Below are 22,024 nucleotides of genomic sequence, written 5' to 3'. Positions count from 1 at the left end.
ATTTTTTAGTCTACTTTAAAAAAAAGTCTGAATTTGAATTTGGAAGTGGATTCTTCAGAAAAACATCTAAGTTGCATCTTACCACTAATATATAACAGCAATGATTTTTAGTTATATAAATACACACACATATATGTATAAAATCAGCTTTCTTAAACATATCTGTAATGTAAGCCGAGAATTTTCTTTCAGAATTTGAGAGTATGGATGAACTTCTTATGAACCCACAGCTGGGCTTATGTAGACAGATCATTATATATACATTGGTCATTTGAAATAATCATCAGGGTTATTGACAGATAAACCATCACATTGCATTGATTGTTCAGTGTACCTAGTACGTTCAAAGTCCATTCAAAACTGGTTTAGCTGACAGAGGAACAAGCCAAATCATTGTTAGAAAGGAGTACTTGGTGTGTAGCTGTATGTGAAGGGAGGAAGTGCCCTGCAGGACCTTAAATAGCATCAGAATCCTCCTTTTTGTGTGTGTGGCGGACCTGTATTTAAGTGTGAGATTCTAAGGGACTACCTTCTTGTCTCTTTCTAGTACATCAAGCACCATGAGAAATGGCACAGCAATCACAGAGTTCATCCTCCTAGGCTTTCCTGGTATCCAAGGACTACAAATCCCTCTTTTTATAGGGATCTTTTCCATCTACATACTAACCCTTGCAGGCAATGGGCTCATTATTGCCATTGTCTGCACTGAGCCCAGGCTACAGATTCCAATGTACTTCTTCCTTTGCAACTTATCCTTTCTTGAGATCTGGTACACCACCACGGTCATGCCCAAACTGCTAGAAACTTTTGTGGTGGCTAGAACAGCTATCTGCACCACCTGCTGCCTGCTGCAGGCTTTCTTCCACTTCTTTCTGGGCACCACGGAGTTCTTCATCCTCACTGTCATGTCTTTTGACCGTTATCTGGCCATCTGCAAGCCCCTTCGCTACCCCATCATCATGACCAGCAACCTCTGCCTGCAGCTGGCCCTCAGCTCCTGGGGGGTGGGCTTCACCATTGTCTTTTGTCAGATGCTGCTGCTCATCCAGCTGCCGTTCTGTGGCAACAATGTCATCAATCATTTCTACTGTGATGTTGGCCCCATCCTGAAAGCAGCCTGTGCAGACACAAGCATTCTGGAACTCCTGGGTCTCTTGGCAACCATCCTGGTGATCCCAGGATCACTCTTCTTCACTGTGATTTCTTACATCTATATCCTATCCACCATCCTACGGATTCCTTCAGTCGCTGGCCGCCGGAAGGCTTTCTCCACCTGTGCCTCTCACCTGACGGTCGTCTCCCTGCTCTACGGGGCTGTTCTGTTCATGTACCTGAGACCGACAACACACTCTTTCTTTAAGATTAATAAGATGGTGTCAGTGCTGAATACTATCCTCACACCCCTTCTGAATCCTTTTATTTATACAATTAGAAACAAGGAGGTGCAAGGAGCCCTAAGAAAGGCAATGTCTTGTCCAAACACTCATCATCAAGAGTAAAACATCCAACACATCAAAATAAACTTAATGCAGATACAAAAGTTAAATAAATGTGAGAGAGGATTGTGGAGAAGATAAAGATGTGAAAGCGACCTATAAAGGTCAGGGTCCCCTATAACAAGGAGTGACTTAATTCTAAAACCGGGAAATTCCAGAATACCCTTGGATGCATGAGGTAGAACTCTGGACTTTCTCAATCACAAGCTGAAAGTAGACATCACTGAAGTCAGGGACAACTGTTGGTGACTTAAAAAAAAAAAAGTAAGGGAACTCATCTCCCTTTTTTTGAGAACAACTCCCTCTGCCTCATCTCCTTCTCAAAGGCATATGGCATCCCACACCTGATCTTCTTAGTCCTCATCTTCTTCATAGTAGGAGAAAGCCCCTGGAGTCTGCTAATCATTTCTAATGGTCTTCCAAAAATGTTTGAAAGGAATCAGGTCTTTGTTTGAGATTGTCTCAAGGGTAGTTTCATCTCAAGGGGACTACAGTACAAATTTTTAGATACACCTAAAGGTGTTTATGTCCAGATAATATCAAAACTTGAGGGCATAATGAGAAAATTTCCTATTGGATTATGCCAGCTTCTGTGCTTCAGTCTAGGTGGGCCACATGCCTAGAAAACCAACAGGACTCTCAGAGCCTATATAACTAGGGGGGCTTCCTCGCTGGAAAATTCAGTCCCAAGTTTACATTAAGTTCAGGACGTGAAACTAGGGTTAGCATGTAAGGTCCCTCAAGGCAGGTGACGAACCTATGGGTTTAACCTTGTTCTCTGGCAAGACATCTGGCGGGAAACGTTTTTTATAGAATGATGGTGCAGGAGTCACAGTTTGTAACAATGAGGGTTATACATGTCCCTCTTCCAACAACACAGAAAGGCTACCATTAAAAGCCCATTAAAACTATGATTTTTTTTAAAAAGGATTGTTGAACATTCCTTTAATATTGAACTGAAAATTGCAGATGCAAAACAAAGGGTAATGAGGTGAAAATGTGATTATCTAAACCATCTACCTGATTTTCTCTTAGAGAGAAATGTCTTGGTGCTGGGCAGGGGATCCCATCATTAGAAGGCAAAGAGAAAGACCATAAGGACATGAGTATTATCAAGAGCCCTGTCATCAAAAGAATGGCTTAAATTGCCCTGAATGAGTTTTTTTTAAAAGGGTAATATCTAATGCTCCTCCGAGAGGAAAATAGCAGAAAAAAGAGGAGAAAGGCCAAAACTGTGGTTGCCTAAGAAGCATTTTAAGAGAGGGGATGCCTAATACTCAATTTGAGGCCATCAACATTCATTCTACAATGTTAATCTGTCTTCCCCCCAAACCCTCAGCAAAGTCTCCTACATTGCTGAACATGTATATGAACAGTATGTCTGTCACACACATTTGTGAGTGTGTGCATGTGTGTGTGTTGCATGTGAAAGCCAAGAAAGACTGGAGTTTCACGTCTGGAATGATGTCATTTGATTAGAGACAGCCCATAGAAAAGCTCACAGCAATGGCGACAGAATATGCAGAAACTTCAGGAAGAACTTCAGACTCTCAGTGACTTGGGCTTGGACTCCAAGTAACCTAGATCTCCAGAGTTGAAACACCTGGGTTATATTATTTAAATATTTTATATTTAAATACTTAAAAATATTTTTTAAATTTGCCTCCAACTTTCATAAGCATTAGTTTTCCTGGGTCTAGCCTATTGTCTTAAGCATTACCTGTTTAATGGCAGACAGAGGGTGACATGAAGTTACCTTATCAAATTCTATAAAGGAGAGAATAAATGTGAAGAGTATCATTGGACTTCAATTCATGAAACTCAAAATAGATACCATTTTTTTCATGCATTTCTCATGTTTTATTGATGTGTTGGTATCCTGTACCAAGCAGTGTGCCTGGTATTGATTCTGCTAGAAAAAAAGACAAACATTTTTTTGTAGTCTGCTGAAGAATCAGCTGTGGGAGGTGGAAATACCGGACCTAAGAAGCCTGTCCAATGGAGAAGCTTCAACACCTGGACATCAAGAATGACATGCGTTACAAGTTTTGTAGGCAGCCCTGCCTTAGATCTGACTTTCCTTCACCAACAGGAGAGTCAGCAAAGCCACGAAGGAGAGTGTTGTCTACCTGCAGTGCCTGCAGGAGCTGGAGAGTTGTACTGAGGGAAAGGACCCTGGCCGCAGGGCCAACAGGAAGAGCTTGAGATTTCACATCGCACCTTAGGGTTCTAGAACCCAAATGTCTTTCCAAAACGTACATATCCCAACCTGCTCCAAGAGAGTAAGAAATTATCGGGACCCATCCCAACAATACCATAAACAACCTCCTACTCGGATCCCTGGATGTTAATTACTTTCTCACCATTGGTAATTCTAATGACAAGGTTGTCCGGGATACATCTGAGCCAAATCCTTGGCAATGAGCTCTGGAGTTAATTTGTAACTGAAAACGTATACACTTAAGTAAGGCAGTGTTTCCAAGATGTGTTCCATAATACGTAGAAGCAGGGCTCGGTATTCAAATTGGGGGTCATGCAGAGTTAGACAAGGTTAAGCAGCTCCTTCACTACTCAATTTCTCAGAATCTTTTCGGAAATCATTTTCCAGCTCAAGTTTATGTATATGAAGTGCCTGCAATATCATCATGGCTTTATTAGGAACTGTGCCCTTAAATACTGATACAAACCAGAGCAATGACCATTGCAAAAGGAAACTGTACAAAAATCTTCTCCTTAAGGAACTAAATGATGGCCTCACAATCCTCCCTTATTTGGGCAAAACTGCCTCTCCTTATCCTAGACTTAGGTCTGCCCTTTTTAACTCAGAAAGACTGAAGTCACCCTTGAGTGATACAGTTCTCCTGTACTTGTTGACTAATAAATTCAGTTTTACTTTTTCAGTTCTAATGATCTTCATATTCACTATAAACCCCAAAGAGGATAGTGTATGCCTTTCCCAAGTGTATCCAGATACAGACCACTTGTCTCAACAAGCCTTAGACTTAAGATTTCCTGCTGTCTTTCTTAAGGCATATGGCCTCCAAAGTTATCTCTGTTGTTATCAGGATCTTATAACTCCATGATATGCACAGACGCCCAACTAACTTGGGAGATAAATTTTAAAAATCTAATACAAGAAAATCTGAAGTATAATACAGAAAAAGTTGGAGATAATTAGATATTTACCAAAGTATCTAGTGCCTGACCAAGTAGCTGACCAACACTTGGAATTAGAAATTCTCCCTGCAAATTTAAATAATGTCAATTATAAAAATGCCATTTACACATAACTCTTGCAGAGCTGGGCACTTTCAATGCCTGGCATTCATCTAGTCTTGGACCTAACACCTAGAAGAATAGCACTCTTAAACACACACCGTCAGCTGACTCAGTCCTCTAATTACCCCTGCCATTTCTTTCATATTTGGAAAGTAATTCATTCTGTCCTAAGTTCAGAAGCAACTTTAGGGCTGAGTTTTCCATCAAGGAAGCCTTCATAGTTATATTTGCTCTGTGACGCCTATTGGCTTTGTAGGCACATGGCCTATTCAGATTGAAGAGCAGAAACTGGTATAATCCAAACGGAAATTTTAAATGAGCTATAACACATCTAGCACACAGTAGGCTTTCATGAACTATATAGTCCCCTCCGTCTGCTAAAAGTGATGAATACCTTAGTTTCAAAATACAATAAACAGATCCCAGCAATGGTCCAATGAAAATGAAATGTGTAAGGCAATCAGGGAAGAGAAGGCCTTCACATGACTGTGGAGAGTGATAACTTGGGGATTGAACACACATAAGAGAGAGTAAAGAGGAAAATGGCAGGTATAGTAAAAAATGAGCAAAGGAGCTCAGGGAAGACGGTCTCAATGTAAAGAAACAAAGAAATGCTCAAAGGAAAATAGAGAACAATGATATCATAACTATTCTATTACTGAGCTTCTAGGTTCCAACCAGCGTGCAACGTTTATCATTGAGCCCTCGGAGCAACGTTATCATTAGCCCGGTTTGGAAGATGGACCCTGAAGGTTCAGAGTGGTGGGAGAATCTGCCCAAAGCCCTACAACTGATGGAGAATGCCAGGGTCAGTATTCAAAGCCCAAACTGCTGTCTTTTCTACAGTGCTTCGAGGACGAAGAAAAAAACAAAATCAAGAAAAACAACTGTAAGTACAGGCACAAAAATCAAACCAAACAAAGATCAATAACAGAAAAACTAAAAGAAAACCCCTGCAGCAGGTAAGCGTGTACATTGAAGGTCCCTAGCTGCACAGAGAGGCCGGCGTACGGGCAGAAGCCGTCTGGCCCGAGGTTTTCCGCACGCGGTCCCAGGGAGCAAGGAGCCTCAACCCGCGCCGGGAATAGAGAGAGCCAAACCTCCGGGAGCCTAGAACGGCTCCTGCGCGGCGAAGAGGCGGGGGAAAGGGCGGCTTCCGGTTCCTGGAGCAAAGGCCCCACGTGTTCCGACCCGCCAGGCCCCGCGCGGCTCGGATCCGGCGGCGCTGCTTCAGCCGGGAGTGGGTGGGGGAGAAGCCGGGGCAGGGGAGGAGCCGCCGGAGCTGTCGGAGCCGTGAGTGCCGGGGACTGGGCCGGGCCGGGCCGAACCGGATCGGGCTGAGCCGGGCAGGGCAGGGCAGGGCTGGGAGTAGGGGGAGGGGTCGGAGACCCCGCCCCCTAGAGCTTGGGGAAATCTTACCGCCCCGGAGAAGGGGCGGCGGCTGTGCGGCGATGGGGGCCCGAAGCGTTGTGGCGCGGGTCTGCTGGTGGCCGGAGCTAGAGCCTCCGGGGGGCGCGGATGGCGCCCCAGCTTCTTTCTTCCCAGCCACCGCCCTCCGCCCCCTCCCGAGGCCTGCAGAAGCGCAGTTAGTCGGTGCCTCCCGTTGCTTCCGCGCCAATTGCACCCCCCACCCCGGAACCGAGGGAGGAGGGGTCTAGGTCCCTTTGGTTCCCGTAGCTTTTTCTTACCCCATTGAGATTGTACGAGTGCTCCCCTCCGCAAGCACCCCGCCCAGGCGAGGCCATCTCTTTCCACCACTCACCTCCCACCCCCAAACACACATGTAGATACACTCACCCGTGATCCTTTCACCCGTGCTCATACTGGGCCCTGCAGTCCATCTAGGCCTGTAGCTTTTCAGCTCGACTGTGAGCGACCCCGATCTTCCCCTCAAGCTAGTGCCTGGGGCTGCTGTCTCCACTGCAGCTTCCCTCCCCCACCCCCTAATAGCCAAGTTAGGGCCCTATTTCTCAACAGCACTATTACCCTCCGCAGGAGTGTATGGGCCCCAGCGTTTTGTCTGGGTTGACTAAAAGTTTTGTTAGTTTGTATGGCATAGATATGCGATGTTCTCCCAGACGGGTGTCAGCCCGATTTTTATCTTACTGGACATCGGATGTTTGCTTTGATAACCCTGTCTGCCTTGGTCCCCTGCACTAACTTCCCTCAGCTCTTCTTCCACCACGTTGGCCCTGGAAAGCAGTGCCATATCCAGGCTGTTGCTCAGAGGCTAGGGTTAGAACTGTTGCTTTTTCTCTGTCCACACTGCAGGTGACACCCAGGGCAGCCTCACTCAGAAGCCACAAGGAATGCTAGTGGAGTCCCTCATCCCTCCTCCCAAACTTCTCTTCCAAGCTGCCCCATGGGCCTTGATCCAGAAAGCCACTTCCGAAAGGTTGTGGGGTAGCCAGGGGAGGCTTGTTGGTGGGAAATGTGTGACAGCAGAGTAGTCAGGGTTTATGGCCATTTGTCCTGGGTAACCTTCTGCTATTACCATGTAGCTAAGAGGGTGGGCAGGGTTGGAGGGAGGAAGGGATGTTTGTTTCCTGGTAGGACCAAACACCTGGGATTCATAATCTTTCCTCCTTTCTCCTCCAGCTATATCCCTTTTGCACTCTTTCTATATACTATTTTGCAGTAGACAGTCATTTCAAGGGCACAGCAAGGTTTACTCCGATGTGAGGGACTCTTGGTCATTACAAACTATACAGATGCGGTAAGTTACAGGTTTACAACATTTTTTTCCAGTTAATTTGGCACAGGCATAAAAAATGTAACAGTCCTAGACTCTTTCTACTGTAAACCCTCCCTTAAATTTGGCCAACACTGGAATAGATGGGTCCCTTCTGCTTGAAGCTCAGCCTTACTTGCTTTGCCTAGGTACTTACTCTCAGTTTCCCGCATCCGAAGCACCTGAAGAACTTGTGAAACAGATTGCTGGGGCCACCCATGAGTGCGGATACTAGGGCTGGTCTTGGGCTTGAAAATGCGCATCTCTAAACAGTGCTCTGGTGCTGTGCTCCTTCTCTGGGTTGCTCACTCTGAGAACCTCTGCCTTTGGCCAAACTTCCTCACAAACATTACAGGGGCTTGGGAATCAAAAGACCTGTGTGTAAGTACTTCTGTGCTGGAAACTAGTAATCGGATCTTGTGTGGGTGACTTAACCACTGAGGTCTGAGTTCTTTGTAAAACTTCAGAGTTTGTCAAATTAAGAAAGTGCATTGTAAAGAATCTCCCAATGCTGTGTTATCTTATGCCAAATTGAATATGAAATGTTGATAAGTCCTTGTGTTGATTTTCTTAAATTCTCTTGATAGGAGCTTCCATTTTGAACATATAGCTTACATACATATTTAGGTTTTTACGGTGAATGCCTAATATGCTAACATCCCTACTATTTCTTAGCTACATGTTACAAGGTAAAAATCTTTAAGGTAAAAAAGACTGTGGTTTTTTTCACCTTTCTGTGCCCAGCACCTTGAATTGGGTAGGACACACGGTTGATGCTCAGTAGGTATTGGTAGAATGAATAACTCCCATCTTCTCCCCACCTACCCTCTTGAAGTTGTTTTTTTCCACTAATCCTATGCCACATAGTAAAACAGCATATGGCTATGCCACCTGATTCCCCAGGAGATTGGAATAAATGCTTATGCCAAATTCCCATAACTGTCCCTGTGAGTGGTTTATTGCCCAGAAGCCCTAGCACCTGCTGATTCTGAATTTCAGTGCTCTGTCTAAGCTGGGGGGGAAGAGAAATCACTTAATTAAATTCAGCATGCAATTATTAAGCACCTTTTTTTTCCTACAAAGTGTTTGGCACTGGGAATACAAAAATGAATAAGGAGGCCCTGACCCTTAGCGTCCAGGAGATAAAGACACTAACCAGTGCCCACAGCAGGAATGGCATCCTGGGATTACTTCTGCTTTGGACAGTGATATAATCTGCAGTGGAAACCGGAGACTCCTCAGATTCTTCTGGTCTAGCAGGGGAGGGTCCCCTCCCTTATCATCTCATCATTTCAAGGGAGCTTCGGCAAAGCCAGAAGGAGGTCATCTAGCTCCAGAGCAAGGAGTATCCTGTCAGAGAATATTAATTACAAAACTGAAAACATAGTAATGACTTTTTAATTGACTGTTCTCAATTACCAATTTTTATACCTAAGATCAGGATAATATAAATTATCCTGTTACTTTTCATTAAGTAATGATTCCTCTGACTCTCTGTATGGTTGACATTGACCATGTTCATTGTAGTAATTAATTGGATTCAGTTAGTTATATTCTGGCTGCCAAATGAAAGCCCCTGCCCTCATCAGGGTGAGTGTCAGATTTGATGTCCTGCCTTTTCCTACATTAGATTAGTTTGTGATGTTCTGTTTTAAACTGAGACATACATAGATTGACCTGCTTTGTTGAGGCCAACTACCACCTCTAAGTAATAACTCTTAGGGTAAAAAGCCTAGCTTTGGGTTAACCAGTCATGACAACCAGATCCTTAATTCTGTATCTGGCTCCCAGCCTTTCTCCACACTTGAATAAATGATTCTCACCACCCCTAGGCTAATACATCATGGCCCAAGTGCTCAATAAAGAACCCACATATCCTTGGTCCTCTCAAAGCCTCTCCTTTATCACCATCAGAAAGCTGGATGGTTTCTCAAAAGATGATCCAGTTCTTTGCCTTTATGTAGAGAATTACCGCCATTTTCAAGATGAGTTGATGTGACTCACCCTAGATGGCACATCTTAGGAGTAAAACACAGTTCATCTACCTCTGAAGGCAGAACTGTCAGTAGTCCAACATCGCCTCCTGGGCTGGTGGTACATACCTATGGAGAATGTTTTAATTAAAGATAAAGTGAATTGTTAATGAATTTTAGAGGTTTATTTTATATATTTTTTTGTGTTTACATTCACTCTCAGTGATATTTTTATGCCAAGTCTACAAAAATTCAGGGCAGAAGATATCCATGTCTTAGCTGACTTCCTGCACTACCCACTAGTCATTTAGCCTCTGTTTTTACTTCTTGCTGTCTTCCCCTTCGCTACACTTCATTCTGTTTCTTTGAAACCTATTGGTAATGAGGTTAGTGCCACTTCTCCCCATACTACTCAGGTATTTTATACTGAATCTAACAAAGGAAGAAATTAAAATGGGAAAAATACTTTAATTTAAGCAATAGTGTTTAAAATGGCTTGAAGCTTACTGACTATGATGTGTTAGAGACCAAATGTCAGTGAATGCCTTCCCTCTCATTTCTTTTGCCTTCTGGGTTAAGCTTCACTTTCTGTGTATCCTAACTGGGCTTGCCTCAGACCGCATCCTCCCTGTTGGAGGGAGGAGACAGGACTGGGATATTAGCAAGGAGAAGCGTTGCTTATAGGGTCCTCGGCAGGAGAACTTAAAACTTTATGGTTCCATCCCATCTGTGTTCCAAGGATTGTATTTACTCTTAGCATCTAAGTGTCTTCAAAGCAAGGACTCTTCTTTTGATTTAACACTTTACTTCTGATACAACAGTAAACAGACCAAGATTTTTCCTGTGCATTTAAATTTTTTTAATTATAATGAAATAAAAGACTGTTCGCATGTTTATCGTTTAAATCTTGCCTTCTTCCCAAAAAGATTTAAAGCAGTTTGAATGAAAGAGCACAAAATATATTGAACATTTACCTTTGGCCTGGCTCTTTGCTGAATGATTCTGTATGTCACTTCATCTACTCCTTAAAACAACCATGTGAGGTCGGTAGCATTAGCCACATTTTTGAAGATGAGACTGAGACTTAGGGCGTGTCACGTGGCCGATAAGTGAGGGGCGGGATCCAAAGGCAGGGCTCCAGAGCCCCTACGCGAGATGTGGAAGCATGGGTAAGCGTTTGTCGCTAGGATAATAAACAAAAAGAGTCTTTCCAGTAGAAGGATCTTTAAAGATAATCTTTAAAGAACTATGCAGCATTGGAAAAAAGGTCAGTTAACAATTTTTATTAGTCGATTTCTATTGTAGAACAACGAGAGTTGCTGTTGCAAGTTCTGCTTGGCAGTCGCATTCACATTTCCAGGTCATGGGCCTGCATTGGGGTCATAGGAATAGAGACTGGAAGAGGTCCAGATATCTGCTAACTATAATCATTTGACCCTCACTGTCACTACTTTCTTCTGAAGATTATTTGCCAGTAAATAGATCACCATCTCTCCCTTAGTTAGATCTTATATGACTATAAAGCTTGTTCATTTAGGGTACAGAAAGATCTTCCCAAGTAGCAGTCTTTTAAGGTAGAGAACTAATGTCCTTTCTTGGCTGAAGTTTTCTGTTTTGTCAATAGAATTGAATTAGGGTCTGCACTGGCATGTGACACGTTCAGATAAGGAGCACAGACAGCTGGACCAAAGGTGACTGGAAAAAGGTCTTGGCCTTTTCCACTTCTCCCCGATCCTGCCCCATATGTCGTAGAAACACATACTCAAAAGACAAAGCCATAGGGCCTGCCCAGGCCTGGGCTTGTGAGGTGTTCTGCAGACATTGTTTTCTATGTACCTTCTGGAACCACGTCTCACTTTTCCTGGCCTGGCTTTACAGTCTCTGTATAGCCTGTTGAGTTTTTATCTGTCACTGTGGAACCCTTCCAAGGACAGACATTGGTGGAAGGTGTTAGAATAGCAAAGGTAACAAATACCAAGGCAGACTTTGCAGTATAGCAGATCCCATGAATTGTACAATAAAACACAACATTCATTTTCTGTCTAATACTGATACCTAACATTTGCACCGCTCATTCTAGTTTATTAGTTCTCACAGATTTTAGCTAATCCTGTGAGGAGAGTGGTTATCTGCAGAGGGTGTCACCCTTTACAAGGGCTCTTGTGTATGTTACCCTATGACACCCTTTGAGCAGCTGCAGTCACGTGGGGATCCAGGGTTGGAACACACTTCTTTGGGTATGTAATTCTGGTGCACCTTTCTTCAGCACCACCAGCCTCCTGTTCCTTCCCATCTCCACCCCCAAGGACTCCTCTTCCTTCCTTCATTCTGCTCTTGCTGGTCTGTTTGCCTTCATCTCATCTTCCTAGGCTGTCAAACTAAATAACAGAACAAGCAATGGAAATTGCAATTCATGATTTCTGAAGGGCATTTAAAAATGGCAGGTTTTATGTGGTGATGATACACCCTTTTTCCTTTGGAGATCCAAGCCCTGTGAGAGCAGGAACCTTACTGTCCATTCATACTTAATAGTAGGGAATCTCTTGCAGCTGGTGCTACATGAAAACAGGGCCTATGGGCTTCACTGGGCATGGGCTCTCAGACCCTTAGGGTAATAGATATCCCGTCATTAAGCCAAAGAACTCTGTGTATCAATTCCATCTTCTCTCAGGACTCCCAAAGAAAAAATCTCACTGAAATGGGCATAAAATTTTAAAAATTATAAACCACATGAGAAAATAAAGCACCATCAGACAGACGCAGTAGAGTCAGGAAATAGGAAAATGAGCACATTAAGATCTAGAAACTACGGAGCTATCTAAAGACAGACTATGAAAGTATGTAGTAAACGGTTGAGGATAATGGAAGAGAAATAACATGAATGAAAATCAACTTGAGATACAGATAATAAAAATGAATGATGTGGTCATTGAAAGTACACTCATTTGGTGGGCAGTAGCACATTAGACCCAAGTGTTAAGAGTGGACTGACGGCCTTGCAAATGGACGTGAAGCACAAAAGATTGAAAAATGGAGACTCTCCAGGTTGCATGGGGAGAGTGGTTTAGAAGGAGCAGGACCAGGAAGAACAGTGGTGTAACTTGAAGTTGTTCATTCATGTAAGTTCCTACTATGTGCCAGTGTGTATAGGGGCTGAGGATAGTGTCACTTTTTTAAAAGGTCCTGTAGTACATTTTAGTGGGTCATGATGGCTCCATCAAGAATGGCAGTGGAGATTGGTTAATTTAAAAGACATTTATTTTAAAAGGTAGAATTAACAAGATTTGTTAAAAAGAGAAATATGGAGGAACAGACTGATTCTGCCTGTTAAAGTGGGAAGAAAACTTCAAAGTGGAGGTTTATTCACTTGAGTGCATTTATTGTGCACTTTATTATACATATTAGAGATTGATGAAAAGCACAGTCTTTAACTTCAAGGAGATTGGCAGGAAAGATAAACAGCAGCTATGTGACAGGACAAATACTGTGGTAGAGATGTGCCAGGTTGCTGTGGAAGCAAAGTGATTTCTAAGTGTCTAAGGGTAGGGAGAATGGGATCAAAGAAAACGGCATAGAAGATATGGACCTGAGCTCTGTCTTGAAAGATAAAGTTTAGCCTAATAAAGGATAAAGAGGAGGAACAGCATATTCAGAAGCCAAAGGGCATAGGACTTTTGTGTGTTTCCCATGCACACCAATTTGTGTGTGTGTATGAGTGTGTATAAGGACTGGAGAAGGAGGCACAGGGAATAAGGTGAGAGGTGACCTACTGTGCAATACTTAGCAGCTTGTATTTCACTTACAAGACACGGAGGAGTAGCCGAGGATCTTAAATGCGGAAGGAACATGACCAGATTTGTCAAGAGCTCTCATTCGTGTGACACTGAATGGTAACTTGAAAATAGGAATCTGGAGGCAGGTGGCTCACATTTGGAGGCAGTTGCGGTAATCTGGACGAGAACTGAGGAGGACCTGAACTGGAAAGCACGGGAGTGAAGATGAGGGGACCTGTTACGAAGAATAGGAACACACCCTGCAGCACCAGGGGTGGGGGTGAGTAGTCCAGGCAGAAGGAACCGCACCACACAGGCACAGAGGCCTGGAAGGGCACCCTGTTGTAGGGAGATCAGCAGTGCATTCATGACAGCAGGTGATACAGAGAAAGGGGCAAGGTAAGAGGCTTGAAAAAGAGAGGGCGGGCTGATTATGAAAAGCTTTATGTGCAGTGCCAAGGATTTTATAACTGGTCTTAGAAGTTATTTTTAAATGTTGAATGTACAGTTGAAACTGTAATTTAGAAAGGTAATAGTTAACACTGGGATGCCATCACTCGAAGCACTTCATACATAGTGATACACGGACTCCTCACAGTCACCCTGTCAGATGGATGTGCCATTCTGACCTCTATTCCGCAAATGGGAAACAGGCATAAGGGGAGTAAGAACTTGCCCAAGGCCCCGTACCTAGTAAGTAACAGAGTCAGGGTTCAAACCCTAGCAGCCTGACTCCAGGACTCTCACCCTTGGGGTTTCTCAACTGGGATGCACATGAGGACCACATGTAGCATTTCTAAAGGTACAATTGCCTAGATTGACTGGCTGAGAATCCACAGAAGAATGGTGTGTGATGCTTGTTTTGCAAAAGTTCCACAGGTGATTCGGTTGCACTTTGCTCATGGTCCAGTACAGCAGGGGTCCCAGTCGGGAAGTTAGGGCAGTCGACCAGGTGAGACAAGGGCCTAGACTAAAGCCGTCTGTGGGAAAGAAGACGAGGAGCAGATTGGGAGGCTTAAGAGTAGAATTGGGTTAATGAGCTGTGAGCAATAGGGAAGAATCCAAGTCCCACCCAAGGATTACAAAGTCAAGTGTGTTCTTAACAAGTGATCCCAGCCAAGACAGGATTCTTGGAAGAGGGGTGAATTTGGGAGTAAGGATAATGATGCCGTTTTGAACACTTGAGTTTGAGGGCCTGTAGGTCTTCCAGAGAAAGATGTCTTAACAAGAGGAAGGTTGCTTTTTGGGTGCCTGTGTGCTAGCCACTGTGTAAGCGGCTTTCCTCACCACGCAATCCTGCCCTCACACCTCAGTCCCCATTTTACAGAGGAAATTAATACTGAGGGTAGTTCAGTTGAACATGAATCTCCATAAAGCCTGTCCTGTCTGTTTCAGCCCAGCTGATGTGTCTCTTCTCAGAATATAGATCCTAGTAATAATACATGTTAAGCAGGGGGTGTGAAATAGACCGGCCGGCACCATGTTTTTTAGCAGGTGATTGATTATCAGTCCTTTCTCCTCGCCATCTTCCTTTAGGTTCACAGGTCTCATGAGGTAGGAATACAGAGGTTTTTTTCTATTTTTCTATTAAGTGTAAACCTTGTTTGAAAAAAGGGTGGGAGAAGATACCTTCAGGCATAGATTATGCCATTCCAGCCCCATCTCTTTAAAACATGCAGTTACGGAGATCAGGGGACATGGGATTTAATGGTTTGAGAAGTGTTATGTATGTATGATTATGGTTAGCTCAGAACTGTTATTCCTTTGTTTGAGTTCTTATACTGTTGTTTGTCTTCACTTCTCTCCCCCAGGTCCCATGGGAGGAACTCGTCAAAGTGTCCCGGCAGAGCCCTGGAGGCAATGACTGTGTGAGCGCCAGGTGGTGTGAGGCCTCCCCAGAGCCAGACCATGGCTGCCGCCGTGGAGCCAGAGACCCAGGACCTTTGGGAAGAAGAGGGGATTCTAATGGTGAAACTGGAAGATGACCTTCCCTGTGGGCCGGAGCCTGTCTTACAGAGGGATGACCCCGTGCACGAGACCTCCCACCAGAACTTCCGTCGCTTTCGCTACCAGGAAGCAGCAAGCCCTCGAGAAGCTCTCATGCGACTCCGAGAACTTTGCCATCAGTGGCTGAGGCCAGAGAGGCGGACGAAGGAGCAGATCCTGGAGCTGCTGGTGCTGGAGCAGTTCCTCACGGTGCTGCCCGGAGAGCTGCAGAGCTGGGTGCGCGGCCAGCGGCCAGAGAGCGGCGAGGAGGCCGTGACGCTGGTGGAGGGTTTGCAGAAACAGCCCATGAGACCAAGGCGGTGGGTGAGGAGGGGGAGTCCTGACCTGTGTGATGTGGAGGGGACGATACTGGCAGCGTGGGTTTGGGGTAGGGCTTACAGGACCCCTACAAGCTACCCTCTCAAAGTGACTAGGTCTGCCCTTGGGGTGTGCCCAGATGTGTGAGCTGCGTGGGGCAGAGGGGTGTACGTGTGTGTGAGTGTGACTTCCTGGTGTTTGAAACACCTGTCTGGGGACCATCTGAGGGGACTCAGCAGCTGCGGTTCATATGGCTTTGATTTCCCTTCTCTGGGTGTTGAATCTCCAGGCCCAGGGGAGAATTTTGTAACTTCCTCAAAGGTTCTCATAGACCCTCAGCCACAGGTCCCCCTCCCGGGAGGGTAAGACAGAGGCAGACCAGGAGAGTCACAGGGGGGATGGGGTCATGGGAAGGATGGGTGCCTTAAAGCCCTGAGTGGCAGCAGCAGGGTTGAGGGGAGCAAGAGAGTGTCTGAACGCGCCCTGCCCTCTCCCAGTGAGGACAGCCTCGGGCCCCAGTGCAACAGGAGTTTGCCCTCATCTGGGCCCCTCTGGGAGTTTCTCCGTCAGCAGCTTCTCCTAAAACAAGCCCTGATGACAGCCAAGACTCCCCTCCCAACTCCATGGTGACTGGAAGTTGGACTTGTTCCCAGGTGACGGTCCATGTTCATGGCCAGGAAGTCCTGTCAGAAGAGACAGCGGCTGCAGGAGCAGAGCCTGAGTCACCTGGGGAGCTACAGGACCCTGTGCAGGCCTCCCCACCTGAGGAGGCCCAGGAGGAGACCCCACCGAGCCCAGATCTGGGGGAGCCGCAGGAGCAGAGCCCGGGCCGCGAGTCGCAGTTGCAGCCCCTGCAGGAGAGCGGTGGGAAGCCTCAGCAGGAAGGGGGCTTCGTGGCTGAGCGCGGGGAGGGGTATTTCTGCTCTGCCAAGGAGCCTGGGTTGATCATAATGGGAACAAATCATGGAATCTGGGGTGTTGGGAGAAGACAGTCTGAGCTGGAATCCCCGGGCCAAGCTTAGGGAGCAGTAATCTTGGGCCTTCCCTTGGCCTGCTGACAGTGTAACAGGTGGCGGCGTTGGGATTCCCACCTTCCCACCAAAGGCCGTGCTTAGGCCAGTGTCTTGATTCCCACCTTCCCACCAAAGATGAGGGGACACTCAGCTTTTGCCAGTTTTGGGGGTACACTGCATATTGCTGACTTCTGCTTCTTTTTCTAGAGGTTCCAGTGCCCCAGCACCCAGACCTTCCTGAGGAGAGGAACTCTGGAAATGCAGATATGGTTGCCCTCCTGACGGCTCTGTCCCAGGTGCACCTAGTTTCCCCTGTACCACACAGGGAAGGCAGGGGGCCCCTGAGCAGGCCAGACAGGACACAGACTTCCACCCGCCTCCTGCCATGTCTGTCCAAAGGGGGGGGTGTCTAATGAGATCGGTTATGATAGTCCTGGTTAGGTCTGCACTGGCTTGGGAGGACTAACAAAATGGGATTACCTTGTAACACTCCAGTACAGCTTCAAAGCTGTTGAACGAGGGTTTGTTTTGCTTTTAGAAGTAAATTTGATAATCATTTGTAAGAACGGCCATCTGTGCCGCAGAGACGGTGTGCTCTTCGGGGGACTGCATTCAGTCAGCCACGATGCTTACGAAGCCCTCACCGCGGTCAGAGCCCTGAGCTCAAGCCACGTGGCTGGAGAAAAAAAGAGAAGGATTCTTGCTTGTTTTTACATTGTATCAAAGGGGAAGGAAGAAGGTCCTGTTGATGCTATATATTCCTTGTAGGTGATCCTGTAATTAGGTCAATCAGGAAAAGCTTCCTAGAAAATACAAATTTCTACCGAAATGTGGGCAGCATTAAAGCGCCAGCTAGGGGGCTGAATGGTGGCTTTTTATCCTCCGGAAGGAGAACGTGGGCTGATCCTGAGAGCAGTGGGGGGAGGGAACCGGAAGGAGAGCATCAGGGAAGAGCAACAAAGGGCTAGACAGCTTTCCTGAAAGGGAGTGGAGTGTCCCATTTCAGTTCTTTTTGTCTCCTGGATGACCTTCATTCTGGGAACAAAATAGGAGGCTCTGTGAAGCCTCCATTGTTAACTGACTCCTGTGTTGTTTCAGGGATTGGTAACTTTCAAAGATGTGGCCGTGTGCTTCTCCCAGGACCAGTGGAGTGATTTAGATCCAACACAGAAAGAGTTCTATGGAGAATATGTCTTGGAAGAAGACTGTGGAATTGTGGTCTCCTTGTGTAAGGAATTTCGAGTATTTCTAGAGTGTTCTGAGCACAGAGATCTTTTTCCCTTTGGAAAATTATGGACAATCTCAGGCTTTAGACTGTATGTGATACACTTCTCTTATGCCCACCACACCAGTGAGACATCTTTCCAAGGTAAAGGGAAGAGAAAGTGCTTAGAAAGTGGTTGGGAACATCTAATAAGAAAATTGTAATATTTAAATATTATTTTATATATTTATTATTAAGTATATAAATCGTAAATTAAAATGTTAAATATTGTAATTTATTAAATAATGTAAAAGTTGCAGTGTTTTTGAGGTCAGCATATGAGTTTTGAAACAAGCAGTATAATCATATTCCCCTGGATATGGGAAAAGAGGGTAGCTTTTACAGTTGTGTAATTATTATTGAGTCACAGATGAGAGGGAAGAGATACGTACGTAGTCCTTGGTTACAGGTGCTCAAGCTAAAAAGGACCAAATATTTGATCAACTGACCTGGCTAAATAATTGTTTTACAATCTGCCAGACAGAAGAGGTGTGCTCTTAACCCAGGGCGTTGGTGAGCCAACCGTCATGTCCCGTCTCCCTCTCTTGAGCAGCATTTCCAATCCCCAGACTAGATGAGACCGTCCACGGAAGACAGGAAGGGCCTCTGGTCCCGGAAATCCCCGGGCCGCAAGAGCCTCAAGAACCAGAAATCCTGAGCTTTACCTACACAGGTGAGGAACGACCAAGGGTCGCCCCCGCCCCGAGCTGACGCGTCCTCCTGTCAGCACTCTCTGGCCTCCAGGGAGCCCCTCGTTGGCTTTTCTAACACGTCAGCCATTCCTGCTGTCTCCCTCTGAACCCCAGATTCTTCTGTCCTTTTCCTCCTCTTCACCCCTCCCGTCCTTCATTGGAGGGATACGTAATGCCACACGGTGACAGAAACAAAAAACAATGTTTGGAGTTGCAGCTAAACCATTTCCTAAGTAGGTCCCTTAAACTCTCCATCTTCAGTCTCCACGTTTGTGAGGTGAGGATGGGAGTATCTGTCTGTGCTCCGGTTTGCTGGCGGCACGAGGCAACCTGAGACGGTACCTGGCACACGGCAGGCGTCCAGCTGGCTGGTTACTTCCTTCTTTCCCAGCCTCCACAGTTACGAAAATGGGCTTCCGGCTCTATGGTCTGGCCCTTCTAAAACTGTTTAAAAACCCCCTCTGTGTGGAAGCCGTCACTGCCTTTCTGATTTCCCCCTTCCTCCCGTCACCCTCTCTGCAGGAGACAGGAGTGAAGATGAGGACCAAAGTCCTGAGCAGGAAGATCTGAACGTGGAAGACGTCAGCAGGTCTGTTCTGGGAGATCCAGAAATTCACCAGACTCCAGACTGGGAAATAGTCTTTGAGGGTGATCCAGGTAGACTGAATGAAAGAAGATTTGGTACAAATATTTCTCAAGTTAATAGTTTAACAAATCTTCAGGAAACCATGCCTCTCCACCCCTTGTTAGGGAGACATCATAACTGTCCTGTCTGTGGAAAAAGCTTCACTTGTAACTCCCACCTTGTCAGGCACCTGCGGACTCACACAGGGGAGAAACCCTATAAGTGTATGGAGTGTGGAAAAAGTTATACACGGAGCTCCCACCTTGCCAGGCACCAAAAGGTTCACAAAACGGGCCCTCCTCATAAACTTCCTGTAAACCGGAAGAGCCTGGACGAGACCTCCCCTCTGGTCCAGACTAAGAGAACTCAGCCTGTTGAGAAACCCTACAGATGTGACGACTGTGGAAAACACTTCCGCTGGGCTTCGGACCTCGTCAGGCATCAGAGGACACATACAGGAGAAAGACCCTTCTTCTGTACTATTTGTGGCAAAAGCTTCAGCCAGAAATGTGTGCTGACGACACACCAAAGAATCCACCTGGGAGGCAGACCCTACTTGTGCGGGGAGTGTGGCGCGGACTTCAGCGACCACAGGCGGTACCTGGCGCACCGGAAGACTCACTCGGCCGAGGAGCTGCATCTCTGCAGCGAGTGCGGCCGGTGCTTCAACCATCGCGCCGCATTTGCCAAGCACCTGCGAGGACACGCCTCGGTGAGGTCCTGCCGATGCAACGAGTGTGGGAAAACCTTCAGTCGGCGGGACCACCTCGTCCGGCATCAGAGAACACATACTGGCGAGAAACCATTCACGTGCCCGACCTGTGGAAAAAGCTTCAGCAGAGGCTATCACTTAATCAGGCATCAGAGGACCCACTCAAAGACCTCCTAGCTAGTTGCCCATGGAAAGAAAGCTGCCTTCACCCAGGGATGGGCTAGGAGAGGCCATCTTGTCAGCCTGGGAGGATTTTTTCTAGGGAGTCTCCCTGACTTGCCCAGATCTGCATAGCCTCTTCCCACAGCTAACGAAAACCCCCGGGGCAGAACCTCTCAACCTTCTTTAACTCCTTGAGGAGAATTGTTGCTCAAGGACATCCTGAATCGAGGCTCCTCCTTGACAGGAGTGCCCCAGCCTCCACCTCGTGGTTGTGAAGTAGGGGAATGAGAAGACATGAGAGGTTGTGGTCATTACCTTTCCCCCAAGATAGGCTGTTACGTATCCTAAAGACTACTTAATAGCCTCAAGCTCAAAGTGGCCCAGGCCAACCCCTTAGGTTGGGTAAGGGACCAGCCTTTAGGATTCTGTCCTTACCAGGCTCAGATCTTAAAGCGCACAGCCCTGAACTCAAGGCAGGAGATTCGCATCCTGATGGCCTTGCCACATGTTGACAGGATAACTACAACTCTCACTGATCCACTCCCCCGTGGTGGGGATAGGGGAGAGAAGTGTTTGATGCTGAAAACCTCGAGGCCGCCGTCAAAAGTGATACCAGGTGCCAGACACTGCTAGGAAGGAGGACGTCGTCACAAGCGTCTTTCCTTGTGGGTTTTCTCCCTGTTAGAACACTCAATGCCTCCCCTTGATACCATTCTACCAGCCTCTTGGTCTTGTCCCTGGCACTTCTACTACAAGTCAGATGTAGCATTTGGGTGCTGAGAGAGTCAGTAAGGCATAATTAAATCATGAAACAATTTACATTCCCACATACGTACAAGCCCACCCATCCCACCCTCTGCATGGGCTTGTGAGGGGATTTTGGAATAGTGTCAGCTCACAGAGGCACTAGAATAATTATAGAATCATGATTGACTAAGTCACTTCATTCACGTGAAGAAAACTGGAGAAGACCTGAGATGGTTATGGAAAAGTTAAGAAAGATATATGGCTGCTGGCTAAGGTTATCAAGACTATTTTCCTGATACCCAGCACCCCAAATCCTTGCCTCAGTTCTCTGATACCAGAGAAAGTTGTGAACCCCAGCAATTGGGATCCTGAAGAATTTACCAGGAGTAAATGGCTTTCATGTATTTGTGGTGGTTGCTTTTTCTTACATGATTTCATTTTCATGTAATTAAGAAGTAAATAGTAGTATCTCATGGCCCAAGGATCTCTGCTGCCTGATCAAGGTTCCGAGGAGATGAGGCTGAGTAATTGTGAACCTCAGTTGCTCTGACTGGGGGAGAGGCAAGGACGGGGGAGACCGTCCTCCGTAAGTGGAGCACAGGGTGTGGGATCATAGCATGAGAAGGGAGACTCTTCTGTGCCTGCCTTCTGCTCTTTCTCAGTCCGTTACATGCCAACGTGCACCAAAGGGGTATGGGTGGGGTAACAAGGGCTCAACCACCATCTCAGCAAGGAAATACTCATTTTGGTCAGTAAAATACTCTAGTTAACTGGTTTGGTTTTAATACCAGTCAGCCATTGTCCTGGAAATACACACATACGAAATAAATAAAGTAATGCTGGCCGCCAAGTTCCCTGGTTTCTGGGACTTTCCATTTTATGCATTCACTTTCCAGGGCCCAGGTTCCTGATTCTTTTGAACATATTCATCATTCACAGAAACGTCAGGAAGTACAGAGTAGTTTTCTGTAAGGATAGAAAAGGCCTGGCATGGTTAGCAGAGCCACAGGTGGGATTTAGGCACACAGAGGTCAGGTCTGAGCCTGGCATTTGCAGAAGAGACTATCCTAATGTGCAGACATTCTGAACCATAGATGTAAGGTGTAAACACAGTTTTTCCTGGGCAAAATGTCGCAGCCTCAAAAGATATTCTCCCAACCTATACCTTTTTATGGAAAAAAATTCTGGAGATACAAATTGATCAGTTTGGAAAGCAGATTGTATTTGTTCCTTTATCTGCATTATTGCCATAA

The 22,024-nt window shown here is 46.0% G+C and overlaps 2 protein-coding genes across 7 annotated transcripts; both read left to right on the top strand.

Annotated features, from left to right (window-relative positions):
• Positions 1–530: 530 nt before the first annotated feature.
• On the top strand, positions 531–1,499 carry LOC118934610 (olfactory receptor 6X1). The gene has a single exon (XM_036930238.2). The coding sequence runs from the start codon at positions 561–563 to the stop codon at positions 1,497–1,499; it is 939 nt and encodes a 312-aa protein (XP_036786133.1). The 5' UTR covers positions 531–560.
• A 4,431-nt stretch (positions 1,500–5,930) lies between these two features.
• ZNF202 (zinc finger protein 202) lies at positions 5,931–21,175 on the top strand. Of its 6 annotated transcripts, none has more exons than XM_036930232.2 (9): positions 5,935–6,068; positions 7,047–7,170; positions 7,417–7,491; positions 15,064–15,562; positions 16,210–16,420; positions 16,777–16,865; positions 17,668–17,797; positions 18,387–18,506; positions 19,048–21,175. In XM_036930232.2, the coding sequence occupies exons 4-9, from the start codon at positions 15,161–15,163 to the stop codon at positions 20,037–20,039; spliced, it is 1,944 nt and encodes a 647-aa protein (XP_036786127.1). In that variant the 5' UTR covers positions 5,935–6,068; positions 7,047–7,170; positions 7,417–7,491; positions 15,064–15,160; the 3' UTR covers positions 20,040–21,175. The 6 variants fall into 6 exon arrangements, with proteins under 6 accessions (XP_036786124.1, XP_036786127.1, XP_036786126.1 ...); XM_036930231.2 differs by having other exon boundaries at positions 7,414–7,491; XM_036930230.2 differs by having other exon boundaries at positions 7,374–7,491.
• Positions 21,176–22,024: the final 849 nt, after the last annotated feature.

This window comes from Manis pentadactyla, chromosome 13 (genome assembly GCF_030020395.1).
Source record: "Manis pentadactyla isolate mManPen7 chromosome 13, mManPen7.hap1, whole genome shotgun sequence".
NCBI lineage: Eukaryota > Metazoa > Chordata > Mammalia > Pholidota > Manidae > Manis > Manis pentadactyla.
This window is presented reverse-complemented; position numbering and strand designations above follow the sequence as displayed.